The 27,537-nt window shown below is 37.1% G+C and overlaps 1 protein-coding gene across 3 annotated transcripts; it reads left to right on the top strand.

Annotated features, from left to right (window-relative positions):
- The first annotated feature begins 36 nt into the window (after positions 1-36).
- Positions 37-26,519, top strand: LOC113691473 (DNA-directed RNA polymerase I subunit 1). Of its 3 annotated transcripts, none has more exons than XM_027209616.2 (21): positions 37-417; positions 952-1,124; positions 2,451-2,610; positions 2,773-3,078; positions 4,161-4,439; positions 5,239-5,418; positions 5,530-5,692; positions 7,483-7,673; positions 8,631-8,894; positions 15,202-15,290; positions 15,383-15,530; positions 15,651-15,869; positions 16,062-16,379; positions 16,484-16,622; positions 17,591-17,796; positions 19,196-19,398; positions 22,435-22,633; positions 22,742-22,980; positions 23,538-23,678; positions 24,453-25,224; positions 25,752-26,519. In XM_027209616.2, the coding sequence occupies exons 1-21, from the start codon at positions 400-402 to the stop codon at positions 26,382-26,384; spliced, it is 5,040 nt and encodes a 1,679-aa protein (XP_027065417.2). In that variant the 5' UTR covers positions 37-399; the 3' UTR covers positions 26,385-26,519. The 3 variants fall into 3 exon arrangements, with proteins under 3 accessions (XP_027065417.2, XP_027065416.2, XP_027065418.2); XM_027209615.2 differs by having other exon boundaries at positions 165-417; positions 7,480-7,673; XM_027209617.2 differs by lacking the exon at positions 7,483-7,673 and having other exon boundaries at positions 165-417; positions 8,602-8,894.
- The last annotated feature ends 1,018 nt before the right edge of the window (positions 26,520-27,537 follow it).

Below are 27,537 nucleotides of genomic sequence, written 5' to 3'. Positions count from 1 at the left end.
TACATAGTGTAAGCTTCAGATCTTCAAGGGCAGCGCATAACAACATAAAGTGTCAGGGTTATTTCTCAAATTCTAAGGTGTCTCGCCCCTTGTTTCCAAATTCGCACATCAGCACCCTGTTGCTGTGATGGCATTACCTCTCCCATTGTCAAGGGTTTAAGAGTGCTGCATTCACGCCTAAAGCCAACTGCTGGAGCCTTAAACCCTTTTGCTGCTTTCCTTCTTTTCTCACGTATATATAAATATAAATATAAATAGTCCTGCTGCTGCTGTTGCGGTTGCTGTTTGCTGAAACTCCTGAGCTTTTCTGCCCAAATTCCCGTGTCCATATATCCCTTCTATTAATTCATTCGTTTGTTCCTGTAATTTGAATCTGTTCGAGGTTGGAGGAGATTAAGGATGGCTCAGACTACTGAGGTAGCTAATTTTATCTCCTTAATTACCATGTCTCAGGAATATTTCTTAAAATTTTAAGCTTCTGGCTAGCTGCTTTTCTTGAATAGGAAAGTAAAAACTCTTTTTTTTTTTTTTCAAATTTTCGTGAAGTTTTAAGTAAATTTGAACCATTTTCTTAGATATGATTATATTGGGTTCTCGGGGCAGTGTTCACGAATGATGTTTTTCCCTTTTTTTATATAATATTCATGGTCGTTGGTTTTTTGGCCTAAAAAAGGTGTTTTGGCGTTTGGGGTCTATAATTCTTGAGGTTTTTATTGGATTTCAACTTGAAGTTTGTGATCTTTTTTTCTCTGGGGAAACTAACTTTTGGGTTCTGGGTGGTTTTCTGCAAATTATCTTCCGGAAGTATCTTAAAATGTAGTCCTTTGCAGTCATATTCGGGTATTGTAACACAGTAAAGGAAAAAAAAACTCATTTTTGGTTGAAGTAATGAAGTCTAAAGTTGGAACACAAACTTAAAGCATCTATTGTGCTGGGTTTTCATTGTAATAGGGTGGTGCATCGGAGGCAGTGGAGAAGGTTCTATTTAGTTTTATGACTTCTGAGGAGGTCAGGAAGCATAGTGTTGTAAAGATTAAAAATCCTGTCTTGCTTGATACCGTGGGAAGGCCAATGCCGGGTGGGCTATATGATCCAGCCATGGGTCCTTTTGATGAACAGTCTCCGTAAGTATCCAAAGAACCTTTCCTTTTTTGTTTCTAGCTAGTTCGAGCTCAGAGCAACACTCTTTTGTATCCTTTTCTGTGAAATTTAGTATATAGAAGAATGTTTTATTGGTTGCGATTTAGTTGGTTATGATTCAAAAAAGTAGATGGGCCAATGTAAGACTTGCTAATCATTATCTTGCTTAATAGTTTGTTTATTGAGATAGAAATGAACGGGATAAAAGGGGTCTTAAATGTGGACCTAGTGCTATTTCGTAGTGGCACATTGTTTCTGGATTTGTTGCTTTACCGTAATTTTATGATGATGTTTTTACTTACATGAAGTATGTACTTGGTGCTATTCTGCCTTTGCTTAATTCGACTATGGAATTCTAATTTACCAACACTTGGTACTGCAGTCACTTTTGCCCAAAGAATTTCTTGTCAATATCTTCTATAGACATTTGCAGCTGCACTTTATTTCTCCATGTTCTACTATATCCATTTGATATGGATGAATTTGAAGGAGTTGCAACGTTAAAGAGCTATTTTGGTGGTTTTTTTTTAATGGAGATTAAGGAGCCCTTGTTGGGTGACTTTAAGAGTTCATACTCCATCCTTTTGTGTACGAAAACATATGGAGTTCTCTTTGGTTGTTCGTGTAATGGATTCCATTTTTTGTTGTGCTTGTAAGCTAGTGGGATAAACCCCTTCTTAAGAAAGTTGCTTGCCTATTTATGAATCAGGAAAATTGAGCGACGATATCTCCACTGTTTCTGATGGATTAAGCTTAACTTGACCAAAACATTCATTTTTCTCTGACTTAAACTGAAAATGGTAGTGGATAGTGATTCATGTCTTTATTGCATGTGTTATAGAAAGAAATGAACTTTTTGTCGTGTCAATTGTTTACAGGTTTTAATCTTGATATGGACAAAACTTCTGTGATTCCTTCAACTTGTTATTTCTGGATTAATATGAATTATCCTATTTCTTGGTGCCAAGGGATTTGATTGTGCACACAATGTTTGAAGAGAATGTGATTCCTAATGCTTGGGTGAAAAAGTGGAGATTATTCACTTGTTTCTAAAATAACCGTTATAAAGTTCGGTAATTCAAGGGGTATATGAATTGCATTAACAAGAGAGGAATATTAAAAGCAAACCTCAACAAGTGGATGCTTTTATCTGTGGCTGTTTATTTTTTGTTATATATGTATGCATGCTGGTTTCAGAGCTTGTCATAGAGTGATTGGGTTGGTATATACTTACAATTGGAGAATTTGGCTAGTTTTTGTTTTGTAGCAACACTCTTATGAAAATATTGAGGTCTTGAATAACTTTGCAGATGCAAATCTTGCGGTCAGCGGTCATTCCACTGCACTGGTCATTGTGGTCATATTGAGCTTGTTTCACCAGCCTACAATCCATTACTTTTTAATATGCTGTACAACCTACTGCAAAGAACCTGCTTCTATTGCTTTCATTTTCGATCAAGTACAGAAGAGGTATGTCAATTGGTGTGGTTAACATATTGGTGACCTGCAGGTGTAAATATTCAATAACCTTTTTTGTTCACTTTATCCTTCATGGTTTACTTCATTTAGGTTTTGTTAATTTGCAACCTTACTGATGATTTTTGCTCATTATATGTGCATCTTATCTATTAGGTGGATAAATGTGTACTTCAATTGGAACGAATTGCAAAGGGTGATGTCATAGGTGCAAAAAGGTTGGATGCAGCCTCTTCAGCTGACTTGGTTAACTCAGAGGATAGTGAAGGGAGCCACGTATCTTGTGGTAATGTCTATCATGGTGCAGAAGAGCATATGAAACAGCCTTCTTGGGATTCTTTTCAGTTTACTGAAGCTATGTCTGTTCTAAATATGTTTCTGAAGCCAAAACTTTCCAAGTGTGGTAAATGTGAGGCTAAAAATCCAAAGATCAAGAAACCAACCTTCGGATGGTTTCACATGGTATGCGCAACTACATCCATTTATGCTTCATAAAGGGTAGATATGTTCCTCAATGACCAATCATTTTACCAACTCTAATGCTTATTCGTAGACTATTTGTCGTTAACCATGATATATGGTGGCTGCCACTGCATATTGACTATTTGGTCTTGGGTTAAGAAATATGGCATTTGGTGAAGTCCGAGGACCAGACAAATCGATTATTTTGTATGAACAGTTGTTGGCCCCTTTGGCTTTAGAAATCTTACATAATTTCTCCCTAAAAAGTTGTGGCTGGGAAATATACAGTTACAGGCTTCTTAATTTACATGAATGAGGAGGAGGATAGAAAAATGCCATGGATTGCTGTTTGATTTTGGAAGATAATTTCATGTGCAGATTAAGTATGTTGCTCTTGTAAGATGTAGTAACCTTTGAAGCCTTGGATTATTAGCCTTTTTCAAATCTCATGATCTGGGACGTAAAGTACCTTTTCAGGAAATTTGAAATGAGATGTTTGACACGGTTATATCTCCGTGTTTTGCTGAAAAAGATTAGAGTTGGGAACTAAGAGAATCTAGTCTTCAGACATTTGTAGTGTTTATTCGACCTGATGACTTAGTTTTAGAAAAATAGGAATGATTAAGTTAACTTATATATCCAATTAGAAAATGCTTCTGCATATTTAGTTTTACTTATTTTCTGCAGATAATGCTTCAAGCTACTTTCTTATGGATTACCATGGTACTGCAGAACTGCAGTTTGGGAAGGCAGTTTAAAGTTTAGGGTGATAAAAGTCATTAAAACATGTTTTTACTGGTCTCCTTTAGTGTAAATAAGACAGCAATTTATGCCTGTATAATATATTGCCAAACTATAATTTGGTTATAGTTTCTCCTTTTCTGATCATTTGATGCAAATGTTCATATCTCCCTTTTTCCTTTTTAGGTGGTGGTTGGGCCTGCTCCCATGGATTTTTTTTTGGGCCGGGGGGGAGGGGCAGTGTGTGTTTTGTTCAATTGTGATTCTTATGGTTTAGTAACTCAAACTATTGCAACTTCGGTAGTATTTGCGATTGAATTTTCTTGGTATTGATTTGTTAGGTTGTTTCGAATGCTGAAACTCGTGCGAACATAATTCGGGGCCACAGATTAGATGGGTTTCGCTCTGGTGGATCTGAGGAAAGATCTTCTTCTGAGGTTGTAAATGCTAATGACTCTTTGTGGGAGGATGATTCCCAAACAGGCAAAACTGCGTCATATACTGTCTCTGATGGAATAGATACTCCTGTGGCAAAAAAATCTCCAAATCAACCTGGAAGAGTGGGTGAGGAGTTGAAGAAGCAGAAGGAAGCCTTTTCAGAGCATCTTTTACCATCTGAGGTATGATTTCTTTGAACATTGGTGAGTTGGGGGTTTAAGATTTGTAAGAACTTGCTAGCATGTATCTTTATATCTTTGACATCTTCCACTGTTAATCCTTACCATCTTCATTATTTTATTTTTTTGTTCAAGGCAAAATTGTATATTTTATTGATAAACCATGATACTTAACAACTGTCTTTTTAGACCCTGTATGCAACAGACAAAAATAAAAGCTAAATTAGCTGTCTATTTGCAAACTACCCTGACAAGAAACAGATTGACAGAGCCTAAGTAAAAAACTTGTGGGAAAAGCCAGCTTTGTTGCTAAATCCGAGGTTTCTTCTGCTCTCCTGATCACTTTTCAACCAGCTACGAGTTAGCACAATTTTTTGGAACGAATAAGCAACTGAATTGAATGTTGTGTTATTCGTGCTCCAAATTTCATACACAGTTGTTGCCAGATCCAGCCTTCTTACTCTACAAGCAAAGGAGCTTGAAGAGTTATGCTTGACTAACTAATTCAGTTCCTCCTGCCATGAGCAGCATAAAGCCCGGCATAATCTCTGGATCTTCCTCCAGAGGCAGAAGAACACTGAATCTGAATGCTTCATGAATTCTTCCTTCCACACTCTGCAGCTTGTATTTAATATTCAATGTTATCATTCTTAATGCCTTAATCTATCTAGAGTACATTGCTTTTATTGATCTAGCAGCGATAATGTTGAATATATTTAGGAACAATTCCTTTTATCCATATAGCTTTGTACCCATCTTACAGCTGGACTCTCACTTCTAACAGCCTTTTCCCATCTGACAGGTTAGGGATGTAGTGAAACGACTGTGGGAAAATGAGGCTCCCCTCTGCTCATTTATCTGTGACCTTCAGCGGGAGCAACATAACTCAGCTGCTGGAATCGCAGGTTATTCAATGTTTTTTTTGGATTCCATTCTTGTTCCACCAATCAAATTTCGTCCTCTGGCCAGAACTGGTGATGCAGTAAGTATATTTACATGTTTATTCAAGTAGTACAATGCGTTTTCTTGATTACTACTGTGACAGGTTAAATGAATAAAGTTCCTACAGTTTGAAGTTTAATTTTCCGTTCAGGTAATGGAGCATCCTCATACTAATTTGTTAAGCAAGGTGCTGCAATCGAATATAGCTCTAGGCAATGCTTACATTAATAATGCTGAGCGCTACAAGATTGTCAATCGTTGGATGGATCTTCAGCAGTCTATTAGTGTTTTATATGATAGCAAAACAACTACAGGTGATATTTCATTCTTGATAATGTCATTCATATTATAGTGGGTTTATGAACTTTTGGCCTCTGCTTTGATTTCTGGGGAAGTGGAGATTTATGTTATTTGTCATTTCTAAAGTAGAACGGGTTACTATGCATGACGCAGACTGGAAAAAAGCTGGTTAAGACATAATATTTTCACTTCTTTCCAGTTAATTCTCTGTTAATGTTGTACTCGAGAGATTAAATTGAAGAATTTGGTATTTGGAGTCATAGTTGGTCATTTAGATGGGACTAGTTCTCTTCCTTTATTTAAGTTGACGAAATCTAAATCCTGAATCAACTATACTTGCTAAACATGGGGAGCATAGTGATATCATGCTCTGTTGGTGAAGGTACCAATCCTTGTTAGACTTAGGAGTGATGGTTAGGTGCATTATAAGGTTCCTTATTCTTTTGGGCCTTGATTTTGAAGAAAAAGAACAGAAGGAACCTGTGTATGTATGCAGGCGTAAGACCACTTAGATTTATCATTTCTTGGGAGCATCAGTTGCTTGACTTAGAGCCTTCCAGTTGCTCAGCTTTGCCTGTGTGTTTGTGTGTGTGTGTTTATTTTTTATTTTATTTTTTTTATAGCTAAAACAACTTCAGGCTGCTAATGTGTTTCTTTTAATGCATGTGTGCATCTACTATTAATTGAACTTGGATGGCAAAGTTCCTGCTGTGTGTTCTTTCTAGATACAGAATATTGGCACAAATGTGCAAAATTGGGATATCATTGGCTGTAATCCATGCTTTCTGTCTAGTATCCATGCTTTCTGTCTAGTATGCATATTGGATTGATTTGTTGGTCTGGTGCTTCATTTGACCCTCTAATCCAATATAGTGAATTGCTTTGCCGTTAGTATTGACTGTAATGAGATTAATTGCACTTCATTCTATATGTTAATAAAGTAAAATAGCAATACCCTACGTGTTGTCAATGCAGGCTTTGGTAGACACCTTCTATAAGGTTTTCTAGCTTGATTTTCGAAATACAGGTTCTTAAGGAGGTGGTGGCCTTGGCAGCTTGGCCTTGGTCCCCCTTTTTGAGTTCAATTAGCACCTGCTAGTTTGGGAATTAGAATGTGGCAATTTCAGCTTGGCACCATCATTTTTGACTTAGTTTATACTGACATCAATGACTAAAAACAGGGAATGAAATTTCAACTACTTTAGAAGTGAAGAGGTGTTGCTTACTTCCCCTTATTTATTGTTGTTAGTCTGTTGTAGTGGATCTCGAAGCTTAACTTTGGCCAAAACATCAAATAGGGATCATAATGAAGGCAAATATTTTGTACAGGGTGAAAAGCTATTCTTGAATTAAGTTAGCTGTGGAAAATGTCTGAAACAAATTTTATTCATATTGACTACATCAAGTCATTCTGAGGGTACCCTCAATTTTAACATGTAAGAATTTTACTTGGATGTAGTCTCTTGGAAGCTTTTTAAGGTAATTGCTCCATATATGTGATTTCGTTTCCAATTGTTTCTTGAGCCAATATCATTGGTGATCACATGAGTCTTTCTTTGCATCAAGTTCTGTTCTTTACATTCATAGAGATGGATTCCTGCATTTCAAAAGTCTACAGATGCTTTTGTCTGGTAACTCTTGCTTGGTGTGTGTAAAGATTGGTATGTTGATGCAAATTAATCATGTGATTTTGGTACTTCTGGGTAACTAGATCGGTGTGCCTATTTTCTTTGTTTTTTTTTTGAGAGTTTGATTTTGTTGCATATGCTGCTAACTGTCGCCTTCCTACCATAACTAATAGCAGGTCAAAGTCAAAAAGCTGGGCCTGTAGGAATTTGTCAGTTGTTGGAAAAAAAGGAGGGTATTTTTCGACAAAAAATGATGGGAAAGAGGGTGAATTTTGCTTGCCGGTCCGTTATATCTCCAGATCCTTATCTGGCAGTCAATGAAATTGGGGTTCCTCCATATTTTGCTTTGAGGTTAACTTATCCTGAGGTATGGCAGATCTTCAATGCTATAACAGTGACTTTCTTCTTTGCTTTTTGAACAAGTGGATGCATTAAGACCATATCATTACCTTCTCTGTGATAACTTTAACACATGCAATGAGGACATACAGTCCTGAGAAACTAGGTATTGTCCATTATCATATCTTGTGTGTCTTTGGATAAAGTACTATCTTCCCGTGTTTAGATGCATTGGGTGTGAGTTTCTGACTTAACATACCGTGTTGAATGATCAAGCACCATAAGATTATTTAAATGAAGAATAAGCATAATTCTGGCAATTGATCTCTGAGTAATGAATGGTTTTCTGAGCAGAAACTTCTAATATGTTTCTATCTTATTAGAAGCACCAGATGGTCTTGCATATCTTATTAGAACTCCAAATGATCTTGTATAACATGTTGTGCATCTGACATGGCTATTCCTTGTTGATGGCCACCTGGATCACCCTAAATTGGGTTCTTTTTTTCTTGTTTTGACTTGTGGGGTTGGGGTTATTTTGGAAAACAACACTTGGTTTCTTTCATTTTGACTGATGCTTTTATGATTACTTGGTAAGATATTGTAAGTTATCTAAGGAGTTTTACGGGAGAAGTTAAATGCTGCAAATCTAAGTTGAATGATGCTTTTTGCTGTCCGTAGGAGGAGAAAGCCCCCTCCTCCCCACCACTCATATGTGCACAATTACAGTTAGACAAACATAATTAGTAGTTTAGGATTAATTCCCAAAATTGTAGTAACATAGAGTGTTCGATCTCTTGTTGACTAGATTCTTTTATATCTTTGATTTTGGTTCAAGGGCTTGTTGATTGTCATATGTTTGAATTACCTATGAGAGCCAAAAAATGATAAATACAGAAGAAAATAGCTAGTTATTTTCTGATCTTTGATTCTTTATATTTCCTTTTCTTCAATAGCTGAGGAGGTTTGCTTAATGTGGCTGCAGAGAGTGACTCCTTGGAATGTTGGCAAACTAAGAGGTGCCATAGTTAATGGTCCAGAAATTCATCCTGGAGCTCTATCCTATACTGATAAAGTGTCTACTGTAAAACTTCCATCAAGCAAAAAAATGCGTATAGCAATATCTAGAAAGTTGCCTTCTTCTAGAGGAGTGGTAACACAGCTGGGGAAGAATAGTGAGCATGAATTTGAGGGGAAAGTTGTCTATCGCCATCTACAAGATGGAGATGTTGTACTTGTCAATCGACAGGTATGCTTCGTTATATTTCTGTATTGTGTTATTTGCATATTATGTTGTATCCTAGATTATGTATTTCATTAGGTTGAAGGGGAGGTGTGTGGGGTCTACTGGCATTCTTAGTCTCTGTCTTATCACCTCCACTCAGGCTGCTGACCAATGCATTCACCAGTAAATTATCTGATAGGTATCTAGCCTTCTTGTTGCACAACTGAATGACTTTTAGCACCAATGCATAAAACTGTCTTTAGTTCACATGCGATAAATTCTTATTTGGAAAACTTGATTCACTAATCAAATGAGGGTTTAAATACCTCTTCTGAAAGCCAATCTCCATGTGCGGGGATGTAGCTGTACCTCAATAGTTTCATTTTTTTACTGTCTTTAATGGGATTATTATCAAATATACATTACATATGTTTTGTTTTTATAATCAGCTGGTACTAATTAGGTGAACTGGTAGTTCTAACCAAACCTGTTCTGATTTACAAGGTGCTATAGGATCTTCTCTCCTGTATGCTGCTTATTATTCACATTTTTTGGGAATGACTTGCTCTAATATCAGTGTAAATTTTAACAGAAAAGGAAAAAATGAACAAAAAACTCTCCTTTTCTTTATTTTCCCACACACTAAATATGCTTACAAGGTAGGCATATATAGGACAACCCTATCATAGTTCTGCCACCACTTAAGGTAATAGAACCATGATTTTAGGGATTACATAATCAACTCATATCCTATCTATTCAAACTTGATTGATCATAAGCAATCAAACTTGATTGATCATAAGCAATAAAATCCCATAATTATGGGAGGTAATTATGGAAGATAATATCTCCCATAATCATAGGAGATAATATCTTCGACACCCCCCCTCAAGTTGGTGCGTATATATTTATCATGTCCAACTTGCTTGTAAGAAGTTCAAAATTTGGTCTGAGGAGTCCTTTGGTGAGAATGTCAGCTATTTGCTGAGCTGATGGAACGAATGGCATGCAGATAATTCCTCCTTCAAGTTTCTCTTTTATGAAGTGGCGGTCAATCTCAATATGTTTGGTTCTATCATGTTGCACAGGATTATGAGCTATGCTAATTGCCGCCTGGTTATCACAATAGAGCCTCATTGGAAGTTCAATAGGTCTTTTCAGCTCCTCTAAAACTCTCTTCAGCCATAACATCTCACACACACCATGAGCCATAGCTCGGTACTCTGCCTCTGCACTACCACGAGCTACAACACTTTGTTTCTTACTTCTCCAAGTAACCAAATTGCCCCATACAAAGGTACAATATCCCGAGGTTGATCTTCTATCAATGACTGATCCTGCCCAATCAGCATCTGTATAAGCTTCAATGGTCTTTCGATCTCCTCTTTTAAAGAACAATCCCTTTCCTGGAGTACTTTTTAAGTACCTCAGAATTCGATATACTGCATCAAGGTGCTCTTCATATGGAGAATGCATAAACTGGCTCACAACACTCACTGAAAAAGCTATATCAGGACGAGTGTGAGCCAAGTAAATTAGCTTGCCTACTAACTTTTGGTATCGAGCAGTATCAACTGGTGTTCCATCTTTTATATCTGCTAACTTGTGATTCGGATCCATAGGAGTGTCTGCAGGTCGACATCCACTCATCCCTGTTTCCTTTAAAAGATCCAAAACATACTTGCGTTGGGACACAACAATGCCCTTCTTGGACCGAGCTACCTCCATCCCTAAGAAATATCGTAGTGTTCCCAAATCTTTGATTTCAAAGCTAGAAGCAAGACTTTTCTTCAGCCGTTCCATCTCAATTAAGTCATCTCCTGTGAGGATGATATCATCCACGTACACAATGAGTACTGCTATCTTCCCGTCCTTGGAGTGTTTAACAAACATGGTGTGATCACTCTGAGCTTGGGTATAGCCTTGATTCTTTACCGACCTAGTAAATTTTTCAAACCAGGCCCTAGGAGATTGTTTGAGACCATATAACGATTTTCTTAGCTTGCAAACTCTAGACTGAAACTTCCCTTCAAATCCAGGGGGAGACTCCATGTACACCTCTTCCTCCAGATCACCATTTAAAAATGCATTCTTGACATCAAGTTGTTGGAGCGGCCAATCAAGGTTTACTGCTATTGAGAGAAGCACCCTAACAGTGTTTAATTTTGTCACTGGAGCAAAAGTTTCAAGATAATCGATCCCGTAGGTTTGAGTGAACCCTTTAAGCCACCAATCGAGCTTTGTACCGTTCCAATGTCCCATCGGAATTATACTTGATGGTAAAGACCCATTTACATCCTACTGTCCTTTTCCCTTGTGGCAGATTTGTTACTTCCCATGTTTGATTCTTCTCAAGAGCATACATCTCTTCTTCAATAGCCTTTCTCCACTCTGGAACTTGTAATGCTTCCTGTACATTCTTTGGAATTTCCACAGAAGAAAGTTGTGAAGTAAATGTCAAGAAGGTAGGGGATAACTTTTCATAAGAGACATAGTTAGTCATAGGGTGTTTGGTACAAGAACGCACTCCCTTTCGAAGTGCAATAGGAAGATCCAAATCAGCAATCTTTGAATCAGAGGAAACTTTATCTAATGACTCAAAAACATTAAATTCTGTCCTAGGTTCGGATTCCTTGTCGTGAAGAGAAGGGGGAGCTTTATCTTTTCCTCGATGATTTTTCCGGACATAGGTTTTCAAGGTTTTTTCAGTTACATTCCCATCTCTTTCACTAAGAGAATTCGACTCTGTTATTGGCACTAAAGACGAGAGATCCTCTTCTAATCCCTGATCAATTTTTTCACGTTTTTCAAAATCCTTTTGACGGGCAAATTGAAGAGTGTCATTTGTTTTTTCAGGATTATTATCTTGAAAAGATTCTTGTTGAGGAAATTGTGCTGCAGATTCTTCTAAAAAATCAGAAAAATCAATTCTCCTATCAACAAAATTTTGATCAGGAATTTGATTTGCAATACGAAAAACATCATCATCTTCTACAAGTTCTTCTACATGCCGAGTCCCCCCCTGAAGAGGATCTCCAAAGAAAGGTTTATCTTCAAAAAATGTTACATCCATGGTTACAAACATTTTTTTCGAAATGGGGTCAAAGCATTTATACCCCTTTTGCGTGGGTGCATATCCAACAAAAATGCATTTTCTTGCTCGAGGGTCTAACTTACTTCGACCTTGTTCATGATTGTGAACAAAGGATATGCACCCAAACACCTTTAATGAGACTTCATATGTTAATTGAGACATGGGATAAATGGTTTTGAAAAAATTCAGAGGAGTTTGGAAATTCAAGGTTCTTGAGGGCATTCTGTTTATGAGATATATAGCAGTTAAAATTGCTTCGCCCCATAGATATTTAGGAACATTTCTTGAAAAAAGTAATGCCCTCGCCACTTCTAAAAGATGTTTATTTTTTCTTTCAGCTACCCCATTCTGTTGTGGGGTATCATTGCAGGAGCTTTGATGCACAATCCCTTTTTCAAGAAAAAAACTTCCCAAAATTTTATTGAAATATTCTTTTCCATTGTCACTCCGAACAATTTTGACTTTTTCTTGAAATTGTGTCAAAACCATGCTGTAGAATTTTTTAAACACACTTGCAATCTCTGATTTCTCTCTTAACAAATACACCCAACAAACTCTTGTGTGATCATCGATGAATGTAACAAACCATTTTTTTCCAGATGAAGTTGAAATTCTAGAGGGACCCCAAACATCAGTATGTAATAGAAAAAACGGTTTTGAGGGCTGATAAGGATGTATAGAAAATGTAGACCGATGATGTTTAGCCAATTCGCAGATTTCACATTGAAAAGAAGATGAATCTTTATTCTTAAACAAATCTGGAAATAAGTATTTCATGTAATAAAAGCTAGGATGTCCTAGTCTAAAGTGCCATAACATAATCTCTTTATTACTAGTAATAGAGACAGACCCGTAACATGTGTTTTTGATTGGTGTTGTCATATCTGATCCATCTTCAAGGAAGTAAAGTCCCCCATTTTCTCTAGCACATCCAATCATCCTCCCCGTGGTCAGTTCCTGAAACTCACAAAAAGAGGGGAAAAAATTAATCCGACACATGAGATCCCTAGTTAATTTACTTATGGACAGCAAATTGCATGATAACTTTGGAACATGAAGAACTCTATGAAGTGTTAGAGTAGGAGAGATGACAACGGAACCTATGCCAGCTATGACGGATAATGATCCGTCAGCAACCTTGACCCTTTTATTGCCTGCACATGGACTGTAGGTAGAAAATAATTGTGACACACTAGTCATATGGTCAGTGGCCCCAGAATCAATAACCCATATAACCCGTGGACAAGATGCATTTGATGTTTTACATGAAAGAGCAATAGTAAAAGGTTTACCATTTTTAGCAAAAGAACAGAAAGGAGTGAAGCTTTTTGGCTCAGTGACTGAAAATTGTGGAGACTTAAAGAGTTTGTACAGTTGGTTAATTGTTCCTTTGTGAAGGCTGGTGTCTCAAAGTCAGTCTGTTGCTTTTGAGAATCCTCATTCACAGTCTGCAACACCTTGCTATCACCTCCATTTTTCTTCTTGAAATTCGATGGTTTCCCATGTAATTTCCAGCATGTGTCCTTTGTGTGCCACGACTTTTTACAGTGTTCACACCAAGGCTTCCTTCTTTTATCCCCGTCCAAATCTGTCCCCTTAGAAACCAATGCTGAAGTCTCAACTTCATCCTCTGCCTTGGACTTTGGTGATGACTTCAGCATCACCTTACGCCTGGATTCTTCTCTTCTGACTTCAGAAAATACTTCACGAATGGAGGGGAGAGGCTTCCTGCCCAAAATACGACCTCGCACCTCATCGAGTTCTTGATTTAGTCCAGCCAAGAAGACATAGACTCTGTCGTTCTCCTCCCGTTTCTTGTATCGAACACTGTCTGCACGGCAGTCCCATTCATCCTCATAACAAAGATCCAATTCCTGCCATAAAGTTACCATCTGATTGTAATAGGTTGTAACATCTCTATCTTCTTGTCTTGATTTCCACAATTTCGTCTTGAGATTGAAAATTTGAGACGAATTCTCTATATCGGAATACATATCCCGGACAGCGTCCCACACATCCTTGGCTGTGGGCAGAAATAAGTGCGGCTTTCCTATCGCTGGTTCCATAGAGTTTATCAACCAAGCGATAACTAGAGAGTTCTCTGAATGCCATCTCTTCAAATTGGGATCTTCAGCAGCTGGTTGTTGAATTTCTCCAGTAAGGTGGCCGAGTTTACCTCTGCCATCGATAGCCACCTTTACAGATTGAGCCCATTCCAGATAATTGGAACCATTTAATTTATGAACGGTTATTTGTAGGGAAGAAGAATTTGAAGCGGAGTAATCTGTAGTTTGGATAACTACTGAAGACGAGGATGAGTCTTCTCTTGTGTGAGCAGTCGATCCAGTCATGGCTGCTCGGTAGTTCATGGCAGGAATTGGTACAGAGCCGGAGCTCTGATACCATGTAAATTTTAACAGAAAAGGAAAAAATGAACAAAAAACTCTCCTTTTCTTTATTTTCCCACACACTAAATATGCTTACAAGGTAGGCATATATAGGACAACCCTATCATAGTTCTGCCACCACTTAAGGTAATAGAACCATGATTTTAGGGATTACATAATCAACTCATATCCTATCTATTCAAACTTGATTGATCATAAGCAATAAAATCCCATAATTATGGGAGGTAATTATGGAAGATAATATCTCCCATAATCATAGGAGATAATATCTTCGACAATCAGCTTAATGAACTGGGTAGTGTATGGCGTGGAAACCTATTGGAGCTTAAACTGCTAGCAAAATTGATTCTTAAATTATTATAGTTACAGAATATCCTTGTTCTTAAATTCGTATAGTTACAGAATATCCTTGTTACACTGGACCAAATGTAGGGAAAACTTTACGATACCCTACTGGTTAGAATGTTTAATTTTGATCCAGTGAGTGGCTAATTTGTCTGAGCTGGATGTTTTCAAGGCTACAAGACTTTGGTAGAATCTACTTTAACCCTCTGAGGACTGGCAACTTTCTTCCTTTCTACTCTTGGCGTCCCAATACCTTAACTTCAAATTCTCTCAAACCATTCTTCCTTTTTAGAGGTGGATACTTTGTGTTTCTTCATTATAGGTCAATTCTTTTCAAACTCTGCACTTATTTTGTTAGTCAAAAAAATGATCTGTCAAAGTAGTAGAAGGGTTATGCTAGCATCTGGATTCACTTGTTAATGTTGTTACCGAGCTTTCCTGTCAAGATGCTGTCTATTTATTATGATTGATATTTCTATGCCAGCCTACTCTTCACAAGCCAAGTATAATGGCTCATGTAGTTCGTGTGTTGAAAGGGGAAAAAACTCTTCGCATGCATTATGCAAATTGCAGGTTGGCCTTACTTGGTGCTTTCAGCAATGTTAGCTTTTTTATGTTTCAAGATTTATTTCAGTGGGCTGACATATGATTGCAAATGTCCTCAGTTCATACAATGCTGATTTTGATGGAGACGAAATGAATGTTCATTTTCCTCAAGATGAAATTTCTCGTGCTGAAGCTTATAACATTGTGAATGCCAACGAACAGTATATAGTTCCAACCAGGGGAGATACTGTTAGAGGCTTGATTCAGGTTTCTGCATCTATGTGAATGTGAATCTATGGAATTTAATTGTAAAACCAGTTTTTATTTGTCAGTTAATCTGTTTTTCCATTAATGTTGAATATCGAACTTCTGATTTTGTTTATGCAGGATCATATTGGAAGTGCCGTGCTTCTAACTATGAAGGATACTTTTTTGACTTATGATGAATTCAATCAACTTCTTTATGGTTCTGGTGTCTTTACAACAGGGAGTAGTTGCACTTTTAGCAATTATTCTGGAAAAATTTCCATTGTAGATTCTGAAGGTATTATCCAGCCTATCTTGCCAGCTGTATTGAAACCAAAGCCTCTGTGGACAGGGAAGCAGGTTAGATAAGTTATATACAAGCAAATTCTTTCTCTATACAACACCATATATACATACATGGTGAGACTAAATGAAAGATATGCCAAAGTCACCTGGTTTTGGGAATCTACCTGTATAGTTTAATGGCCTATCCTGGTACGGCACGGGAATCTGTTCCTTTTGTTTATTATAACGAATGTTTGTTGTGTGTAGGTTATCACTGCACTACTAAATCAATTGACAAAGGGGTGCGCGCCTTGTTCTATTGAAAAAGAGATGAAAATTCCGAAGCAGTATTTTCCGACTGAGACCTATGAGGTTCAACAGAGTGAAAATGACGATAAGGAAAATGGCGAAAAGAAAGCTGATAATTGTTTATTAGTTTGGAAAAATGAGCTTGTTCGTGGTGTTATAGATAAGGCACAGTTTGGCCAATTTGGTCTTGTGCACAGTATACAGGAGCTCTATGGGGCAAACACTGCAGGCCTTTTACTTTCTGCACTTAGTCGACTGTTTACAATGTTTTTACAGGTGGGTTTTTTGGTTCACGTGTCTCTCAGTTTTCTGGATAACTGTATTTACACCTGGTGCACAGTGGAAGGATGTGATTTTTGTGTGGTATTTATGTGTTTTAGATGCATGGCTTCACATGTGGGGTAGAGGACCTTATAATATTGCCTCATTTTGATTTGCGAAGGAAGGAGGAGCTTGAGGGTGAAGATGTTGGTGAAGATGTTCACTGTGAATTTGTCAACTTCAAACGTGGACAAATAGGTAAGATCTCTTATTGTGTTTGTACATTGTGCAGTTTTCTGTAGGTTGTCCATTTCACACACACTTTGGCTGGTCTAAATGGAGTTGAGTTTGGGCATCTTGTCGATTTTAATGTATGGGTGTCTGAAAAATAGAAAAGAAAGTTTTTAGTCTCTTGACTTGTATTGGAGGAGTCCTAGCCTTTCTCAGATAACACAGTTTATTCATTTGTTGCTTGTACTGTAGCTTTTTCATGTTCTATCTTTTCCTGATGTGCTGATGAAATAGCTCTTAAAATTAAAAATCCACATTAGTCTTATCAAACCACTAGTTATATAGAGCCGCATCAATGAGTTCATCATCTTGTCCAGTTCTTGAACATATTAACACAGAGGTGGAAGGGTACAGCACCTTGAAGAAAATTCATGGTGTATCTGGAAGATTATTTTTGGGGCTAATGCATGGATGAAATTAGATTATGAGACAAAGGATCGTCGGAAGTGGGATGGTTAGAAAGGAAGTGAGTTGATAGATTACTGATCAGGGTAGTGCATTGATGAAATCAGATTAAGAAACAAAGGATGCAGGGGGTAACATGGTTAAAAGGGAGCTAGAGATGGCCTAGTTGAAGTTGCTACATTGCAAACAAGTAGCTTACCATCTTTTTCTGAAACACTGGACAAAGATGAGACAACTTCTTTCTTAAGTTAGTTAAATGATGGTGATGCAAGGAATTTTTCATCTAGAAGCCTGACTAATTATTCTATGTGACATTCCTATTGCAATCAGGGCAAATATATGTTCTATGTCAGTAAGGAAGCACTGCAATTGTTCCTGTCGGTGCTGGTGATTTCATAGGAGCATCATTTTAAGAATATTTTAGTTTTCCATTTTTTTTCATTTGTATTTTGGTTCTTTATACATTCTGAGTTTTCTTCCATCTGTTTCTTCTTGATGATTCTTGTGTTACATACATTCATGGTTGGCAGGTCCTTTAGAACTGCAATTGGAAATTGAGAAAGTAATTTGCCGAGACAGAGAAGCTGCTACAGCATCATTAGACATGAAGATGAAAAATAAACTTACTAAGAAGGCTTCACAGATCAGCAAGGAATTGCTTCTTAAAGGATTGTTAAAACCCTTTCCTAAGAACTGCATCTCTCTTATGACAATAAGTGGGGCTAAGGGTAGCACGGTGAGTTGATGCAGTTTAACGCAGAAGCCAATATATGCTGATACTTAGAATTAACTTTTGCTGCTTGTTCTGTGATTGCTGTAACCATTGATCAGAGAGTCCATTATATGGAAAAGCAGTATAAATGAGTATAAACATCAAAGATAGACTAAAAGTGATCCATTGTAGAGGAATGTTACATTTTTTCTACTCTTTATATGAATATTTCTCGACATCCCATGTTTTTGGTGCCTTTAGAAGGCCGCCTTGATGCAACTAGTTCTTGGTTGGAACCTCTTAGGTATTAGACCATGCAACTAAGTTATAGTTGTTCTTTCCCATGAATTTATTTTGTTTGTTGTGAAAATTCCCCTATTTTTGATGTACATCATGTGTGTATGTTTGTATTTATATTTTTTGTTTTTTGCTTTCTGGTGACTTCTGGGTGTCTGGTATGGTTTTGGATCAACTAAATTGTCTTGGTTCCATTAGTTCATGGGAAGCTTAGGATTTATAATGGACTTAATTAAATTCAAGGCAAGCCGCTCTGTTCTCTCTCTTATTTCTGTTGATTAGCTTCTCTTTTATCCTGCTCATATGACTTTCTTCCCTTAAGAAGATATTTGGTTTTGCCCGACCTTATCAAGCTAAAAGCCCGTTATTGTATAACTAAACTGGATCTTGTGGCTACAGCCTAGATCTGTCTGTAAAAAGTCAATTCCCATTCTAAGTGCTACCTAACATTAGAGACCACATATATAGCATTATCTGTGCTTCTATCCAACATCAGTTTGACATTACAGCAGCCAAAGAATTCTACTACTGTGAGCATTGGTTGCTTGAGTAACAAGGAGCTATTTCTTGGGACTCAAGAGTTTTAAACAAAATCGTTTCTTAATTATGAAAAGTTTCTATACTGCTCTCGGTTACTTGGCTGTAGAAAGGGGATATTCGGGATATGCTCTTGAAAAACTTGTATCTCTGATTACTGTCTTGGGCTGATGGCGGATTTCTGTTAGCAATAGAATTATCTGTACCTATACACTTTAGATACAAATATTTGTGGATTCGAACATTAGAAGAATGAGAGGACCTACTGCATAGTCCAAGTACATGTAGAATAATTCCTGATTGTTGCAAAATTATCGGAAGTATATACCATCCTTCAAGTCTGAAGAATCTGTTTGTGTTTTTTGTGTTAATGTCTGAAGAAGCCCTATAGTACTTGTCGGCAGAGCAGGCATTAAAATGGTGGTTATATTTATTAATGCCCTTTAATATCAACTTCATACAATGGTACTATGTGTTAATCCCATGTAATATCAACCCCATATTTCTAGTAGTTTAACCCAGTCATTTTACAATTTTTTTTAATGTGGTTCTGATAGACTGAATTTCTTTTTGGTTCTTGTGTAAATAGGTCAACTTCCAGCAAATATCTTCATACCTAGGGCAGCAAGAGTTAGAAGGTAAAAGGGTTCCACGAATGGTTTCTGGAAAGACTTTGCCTTGTTTTCCACCATGGGATTTTACTTCTAGGGCTGGGGGCTACATCACGGATCGTTTCCTTTCTGGTCTTCGCCCACAGGAATATTACTTTCACTGCATGGCTGGTCGTGAAGGGTAAGTGAATCAGTAATTTCTGTTTTATTTGGTACAAGTTCTGATAATGTTTCATTGTTTTTAGTTCTTGCCCTCTCTCTTACTTGGCTTGTATGCTACTACATAATTTCTGTATGCTTCTCTCTTTTGGTTAGGATTACATCTTGGTGGGTGGAATTTGTTTATTTGAATCTGATTACACCTTTTTCATATCATCTTCCTATTAAAACTTTGATGTTTTCCAAAATCAGTTACTGGGATGTTTTATTTGTTATCTCAAGGTAATCTAATTTTGGTGTTTGACAATTGGGAGAGTAGCCTGGCTTTCTGTTTTGAGGTTTATAGTTCTGTACTTGACGTTTTTGACATCAAATATGACAAGTTTGTTCATTGGGAATGAAATTTTTATGCAGCATGGTCATAATAAAGTTTAGTTAGTTTTTTTTTGCTTGCAAAGTATTGGTATACCAAATTTTGGATTGCACTAGTTTTCTTGAGTGACTGCAAAATTGGCTCAGTTTTGAATATTTTCTAGGGATAATTTCAGAAACCTCCCCTGAGGTTTCTAACAATTTCACAAAGCTCCCCTTAATATTTCGAAATTACACATACCTCCCCTATTGCTGCAAAAGTACTCTACTACCGCTATATAGTATACTTAATGACTTTTTTTTTTTGGAAAATTTCAGAAATTCCAAGAAAAACCAAATTGACTCTTTCTTTCTCTCTTTCTCTCTCTCTCTCTCTCTCTCTCTCTCGCGCGCGCTTCCTCCTTTATACCTTACTCTTTCTTCCATTTCCTTTTTTGCTAAATTCCTCTTTGCCTAATATTCTTCCTCCAATTCAAAACCAAATTCTATCTATCATCCCTTGCCTGTATTTATTCCCCTCCTCCTCCCCTTCTTCTTCTTCTTCATTTTTTTTAATCTCTATTCTCATCTCTTTTTTGCAAATATGATTAGGTTCATCCTTCTTATCCTTTTAATTCTAAGTGTAATGGGTTTGATTTTTCTGTGTCTATTTATTTTATCCAATGTTGGTTGATTATGGGTGATAAAACTTAGTGATGTCAAAAGTCAAGAATTTGAGGGATGGGTGGGCTTTAGAGAAATGGGTGGTTGAAAAAAAATAATAAAGGAGGCTGCAAAGAGAGAAAGATAAAAGAGCTGTGCTATTGATTGTTGATGAAGTGTTAGTTTTGGGTAAAATTTGAGGTCGAATTTTATCCAGTTTAGCACCAAATGACGGATTTAATTGACTTGTTTAGTAAATGTAGGGGTTGGGGCTACTGGAGATAAATTATGTTGTAGTATTTTGAGTGCAAGAAGTATTGGAATTTATTTTGATTTAAATTGGTATGTTTGCTTGGCTTTTGTGGTGGCGTTGCTTGGAAGAAGGCAATCATTATAGTTGAAAATTTTTTTCCAAACTTTTATTTTTGTTAGAAAGAGTTTGTTGGTTTTGGTGTCGGAAGAATAGCAATCAACAAAGCTTTTTTTATTTTTCCATTTTATCTTTTTGACAAAAAGGGTAGTTTAGGATATTTGAAGGAATTGGTAGCCTATTGGGCCTATTTTGAAGCATAAATAATGAAAGCAAAGTAGGTGAGTGTAAAAAAAAAAAAAAACCTAAGCCATTTGAGCTTTGAGCACATTGTCAGCATATTTTTGTGGTCCAGATTGAATAACAAAATATCGCATAATGTTCTACAAAAATCAAGGAGAGATTCAAAATTAGTAAATATGATTTATCTTGTATCTCTGCCTTTGTTTAAGGTGCCCCTTATTTTTGTATTTTTTCCATCTTGGTTGTAGTAAATAAATACATCCACTTTGTGCAGTTTCACTGGTTTGCTTTTTCTAATAACACCATTCTGGCACAGATGGTTTCTGTCTCACAAGAGTCGTGGTTGAATGATAAGTATAATGATGTGATGTCCAGTTTGTGTAAAAGGTTACTGATTGATTAAGAGTTTCAGAGTCTTTGGCTTGACTACACTTAGCAGATTTTGAGCTGGTTAACTGCAAGTATTCATGGTTTGGACCTCAAGATCCTCTTTTAGCTGAGTTTGTCATATTTCTCAATTTTTCAGTCAATCAAAGCATTAAAAGATATCTTATTGGATGTGCAGAAGTATTGATGCCTGATGCTTTCTCTAGTGGAATCCGCACTACAGTAACTGCTTGAGCACAAAATTAACATTTGATTCTTTTGCTTATCTGTCCAATCTTATCCTAGTTGATTGTGATTTATTGCTTATCATGAATCACTTTGCGTCCTTTGTTTTTATTTTGTCAGAATTAATTGTCTCTTTTACAACTATTTCAGGCATACGTATCCATCTTTTCCTCTTTGTTTTTAATTATAACTACTATTATCTCTAGGATGAAGGCTTGTACTATTGTCTACAGCTACTTGGAACTAAAGGCACTGTGGTTTTAAAAACAGAATAGTAGAAATCTCAGTTCTCTATCAACTGTGGATTTGGTACAAACCAAGCATTATCTCCTTTTGTGCATACTGCCCGCACATGCAAGACTGATCAACCATTTGTTGGAACAGCGTTGATACTAATTTATGCTGATGGGTTTCCACTTAGATAGTTCATGAAGGGCCATTTAGTCTGTTAACTATAAGGCCAAAATCTTTTGTTCCATTATTGTCTGAATTTGTACACTGTTTCCAAAGTTGTTTACTTACTTTACTTTTTCAATTCCATTGCATCCTTCTAGTGACTTATGGGTGATCAAATGTATCAACCTAGTCATTAGGAAGTTCAAAAAGAAACACAGCAATTGCTTCTTCTTTTCTTGTCCTGGATGACAACTGACAAGTGTGCTGATGACATCTGAACGTTGTGCTTATAATTTGGTGCATGTGGGAACCTTCATCCTGTTTGTGGTGCATGTTGCTGTCAGTGATCATACTTCTGATAACTTTGAATTTTAAGAACTTATGTTTATTGTATCTATATTCTTTATATAAATGTAAGTTTTCCTTGAAAATGCTAGTGTCAGGCCTTTCTCACATGTAACTATTATCTTATTTTTCACCCAGGTTAGTCGATACTGCTGTTAAAACGTCTCGCAGTGGATACCTCCAGAGGTGCTTAATAAAGAATCTTGAGAGTCTGAAAGTTTGCTATGATTATACCGTCCGTGATGCTGACGGATCCATTGTTCAGTTTTATTATGGGGAAGATGGTGTTGATGTTCATCGGACCAGCTTTCTCAAGAACCTCAGAGCGCTGGCTCTTGTGAGAACATAAGATTCTTTATTCTGAATCCTCTATGTGTTTATTGCTTTTTAATCTAGAAAGTACATGAAAAATGACATGATTATTTTTGTCATTAACCATGTTCAGAATCAGGTGCCTGTCCGTCAAAAATATGAACGTGAGCGTGACTTCAATGCTTATATTGTTGAGTTGCCAGATGGGTTGAAAAGAAAAGCTAAAGGTTTTCTAAAAGGGGTAAATACTGATTCTCACATGGACTTTATGACATTGCTTGCACAAAAATATCTCTCAAGTCTTGCACCTTCGGGGGAACCAGTTGGTGTCATTGCTGCTCAATCTGTTGGCGAACCATCAACCCAGATGACGTAAGATTCATAAAGTTCTTCTAAATTATTGTTTTCATGTTTGATCAGTGTAAGTTATCTTAAATCCAAGGGCTTTGGGTGAGAAGACTTGAAAGCAAAACTTCTTTTTGTTTTTAATGGTTATATGTAAAACCTTGCTATTGACTACGAGCACAGAAAGGGTTCAATTCTATGCTACTCTTTCTGATGCAGAAATTGTTCAATAAAGTATACACTCTCTCAAGTATTAGGCTTAAGATCAGTACACCTCTTGCCTAGAAACTATTTCTCCCATGTGTTTGACAAGTACATACTGAATGGCTGGTTTAAATCTTATCACCTTGAGGAACGGGGTGATGGTTGACTTGCGTTAAAGATTGCTATAAATAATCTGAATTGCTAATTAGAAGATTGAGATAATGATATGAGCGTCAATGTGCATATCCGTTGTTCTTACTATTTCTGAGGGAAAAAACAACTGTCATTCACAGATTCAAGACACTTCTGGATATGATAGTCAATGGATTGCTGCAATCTATAAGCTCTGTTTAATGATTTGTTAAAACATTTTTTTACAGGTTGAACACTTTCCATCTAGCCGGCCGCGGAGAAATGAATGTGACCCTTGGTATTCCCCGTCTGCAGGAGATTTTGATGACTGCTGCTCAGGTTATCAAGACTCCCGTTATGACATGTCCTTTTCTGCAGTTTAAGTCCATGTAAGTTGTTCTAAGCTTTAACTAGTTCAAGGTAGTAATAATTTTAACCTCGAGAAAACAGGGCATGCTTTCATACAATAACTATAATTTGATCAGAGAATTCTCTTTCGGTTTGATGGATGGACTAAGCAATATAATACATCACAAAACTTTTTAGGTGAAAGTTAATTTGAAAACTTAATCATGGTTTTAGAGCTACCACCCACACGAACCTCCAAGATTTATAGTCTGTAAGGCACCATCCAAATGGAATATATATACATGGTTGAGTGGTTGTAAGACAAACAGAGCAAATTACTGTCTGGTAACACCCCCTGCTCTCCAGGGTTTTTCAAACACAATCAAAATAAGCATGCAGAAAGCTGAATATCTGAAGATTTTGGATACCCAGTTCTCTTGTGGATATATAGATAATCTATCTATATGTTTACAAGCTTATGTAAGTATATATGGGTGTTATGTGTGTACATCAAAAAGAAAGAGTTGGTTTAGTGTTAGCTTTTCGACCAGGCACGTTGGATGCGGTGCATAAAATGTGGCAAAGAACTTGCCTGACATTTTGGCTGGACATGCATGTGTTATTATTGTTTCTCAGTCAGTGAACATTGTTTGATATTGGTGACCTTTGGCTTGTAAACTTTTGTGCTACATGGTCAAACTTCTTTGAAGCTATACTTCTGTTATTTTACCTGAGGCTTCCTCCTCCTGTTTGCCTATGGCCCCCGTTTCTATTCCCTTCCAGTGAATAATCTCTTGAAATATGCCACTTTGCAGGGATGATGCTAAGTCTCTTGTGGCAAAAGTCAAGAAAATCACTGTTGCGGACATTATAGAGAGCATGGAAGTGCATCTTCTGCCACTTTCTGTCCTCAACAATGGAATTGGAATAATTTATAAGCTCATGATGACCTTTAAACACCATGAGTTCGCTTCATTAGAAGATTGCAAGGAAACTCTTAGACATTCATTCTTGAGGGAATTAGAGGATGCGATACAAAACCATTTGGTATTGCTTTCCAGGATTAGTGGAATAAAAAATATAATGTCAAACACACGTTCCAAAGGAAATGAGACGGATGAGGATGCTTCTGGTGTGACATCTCATGAAGAGGGAGATGATGAAAATGATGATGGTGATGGTGGAAAGGGCAACGATGACATGGCTGAAGATCTTGGATCTGATGCACAGAAGAGGAAACAGCAGGCTACTGATGAGATGGACTATGAAGACATCTCTGAGGATGAGTCAACTGCTGATCATGAACAAGGAAAAGATGGTCAGTTAAATGATGAGGGTGAAATTAGGGAGGGTAAGGAAGCCATGGATGTTGATGATGATGCTATTGAAATGGAACATGATAATGAAGAAATGTCAAAGCCTAAATCGGGCAGCAAAAATGGAAAATCAACACTCAAAAAGAGGAAGAAGGCGGAGAAAAAATTTTTCAGGAAGGAAACTGATAGAAATATATTTGTGGAAGTTGAAGGGCAAAAGTTTGAAGCCCATTTTGGATTTACCAACGAACCCCATATCTTGCTAGCTCAGGTACTTTATTGTCTTTACTTCTTTTAAATGTGTTACATTTATTACCTGTAGGTTAACCTTAGACATAATTGCTGCTTCTGAAACAGTGACCTTCATTTATTATTCCCCCAGTGACTCCTGAGATACAATACATCTCACAAGCACTCCATAGCAGGCAGAACTGATGAACTTCCAATTGTAAAACCATTTTGGAGTTCTAGTCGGCTGCCTTTTTAAGTTTAAATACTGCATCACGTTATCTTTACTAGATGAAAATTGGTTAACTGATGCTTGTTAATAGGTATTTAACAGCAGCTGAATATTATGTCTGAATGCAGATTTCAAATGAAAATCCTAATAGATCCTTGTCTTATCATAGTTAGGCTGCAAGTTGAAATTGCTTTCTAGATTTATTTCTCTGCGCTGTTGTCCTGATCTGAATTGCTTTTTTTTTTTTTTTTTTTCTCTTCTCTCTTTTCTTTCTTTGTCTTATAGCTTGTTGTTTGATAAATCATTGATTCCACAATAATTTCTTGCCTGGGGTGCAGATTGCTCAGAAGACTGCGAAGCATGTGTACATCAAGAGCTCCGGCAAGATCAATCAGTGTAAAATGGTTGAACATGATGTAAGTGAAAATACAGTCATCTGGGATGCGAAGAAAGTGGATAAAAAAATCAAGGCAAAAAAACAGATGAAAGCAAATGTAGATGACCTATTGCCTTATTGGGCTCTCAAGGCTGCAGGTGTTGACTTCATTCCTTTCTGGGAAATGCAAGATGATCTTGACACTGCACGTATATATTCTAATAGCATTCATGCGATGCTGGAAACATATGGAGTTGAAGCTGCTAGAGCGACCATCATAAGAGAGGTGAAGAATGTTTTTGGTATCTATGGAGTACAGATAGACTACCGGCATTTAAGCTTAATTGCGGATTACATGACTCACTCTGGTGGCTACCGGCCAATGAGTAGACATGGAAGTATAGCGGAATCTCTATCACCATTGGCTAAAATGTCTTTTGAGACAGCTGGAAAATTTATAGTTGAAGCTGCATCTCATGGGATGACTGACAACTTGGAGACACCATCTTCAAGAATTTGCCTTGGCTTGCCAGTTAAAATGGGTACTGGGTGCTTTGACTTGATGCAGCAGTTGGATACTGATATCAATGTATAGGATTTACAAATTCTGTTTTTCTCGAAAATAACGTATAAATTATAAGGGAAATTGTCATCTGATTGTTTCACCTGCATCTTAAGTAGATATTGATCTACTTTTACCGTAATGCCAGTGCAGTTTTTGGATTTGAAACTTGTATGGAAGAGTAATTACTGCATGCGGATGTGCCAAAAAGAAACAAAGGAAAAAAAAATGAAATTTTACAACAAAACGTGTCATCGATTTTCCTTGGTTTCAGTTTTGGTTCGTGCTATTGCGATGCCTCTCTTCATCCTTTTTGTTGCTTTTCGTCTTCTTTGACGGGTTGAATGTGGATGCAGCACTCTCTTTTATTTTTATTTTTTTGTCTTCGTGTTAACATTTTCTTTTGTTCTAGACTCTACAAAACTAGAAGCTGGATTTTCCCTGTTGCTACATCAACGGGCTTCTAGTGTCACCATCTGCTGGGATGACTGTCATTGATAAGTCCCCTTAAATTTTTAATTCTGTAAAGTGTTTCAAATGTCTTATTTAATTTAGTGTCAATAGTTCAAGTGAAAACAATTCACTTCCTCCAATGTTGTAATTCGCAACTTTGCCTGACAGGCCGACAGAGGAATAATTCTTACTATGAATGAAAACAAATTTGCTGATATGTTACAGAATCAAATCCATCCCCAGTTCTCTAAGCTCCAACCTCGGATGAGATGGAAACCTCCCCCTATGGGGAGTTTTCTTTAAAATCTAGCAGGGAACTTCTGTTTTCTGAATTGGGATCGGTGAGAGTTGAGCAGAAACACTTCAACTGGGTGGCTAGCGTGGACTGGATTCCCACGAAAAGTAACCTTCTGAGCATAAACATTGTTCAATAGGAGTCTTGGCCCTTCTGTGACAGCCAACTTTGTTCATGTCCTTTCTGGTTGCCCGAATGCAAAATATGTATAGGAAAAGCTGGGAGTTCCTAACCACGGTCTTTCCTTGAATGATCAGAACTTCCCTACCAAACTGAAGGAGGCCTGCTTGAATTCATCAGCTTCCCCTTCTTTCAGTGTCAATGGGGCACAATTATTGCCTTTGGATGCTGGATCCTTTGGAAACAAAGGAATAAACTTTTTTTCAAACCTCAATCTATGATGAAAGATTCCTTCTAGATCAACCTTGCTTTGGCATC

The sequence above is a fragment of the Coffea arabica genome, chromosome 6c (assembly GCF_036785885.1).
Source record: "Coffea arabica cultivar ET-39 chromosome 6c, Coffea Arabica ET-39 HiFi, whole genome shotgun sequence".
Taxonomy (NCBI): Eukaryota; Viridiplantae; Streptophyta; class Magnoliopsida; order Gentianales; family Rubiaceae; genus Coffea; species Coffea arabica.
This window is presented reverse-complemented; position numbering and strand designations above follow the sequence as displayed.

Excerpts from the sequence above, each read along its gene's own strand:
- LOC113691473 (XM_027209615.2), top strand. Across the intron at positions 2,611-2,772 it reads TTCGATCAAGTACAGAAGAG|GTGGATAAATGTGTACTTCA; the intron begins GTATGTCAATTG and ends CTTATCTATTAG. Across the intron at positions 15,870-16,061 it reads CTCTGTGGACAGGGAAGCAG|GTTATCACTGCACTACTAAA; the intron begins GTTAGATAAGTT and ends TGTTGTGTGTAG.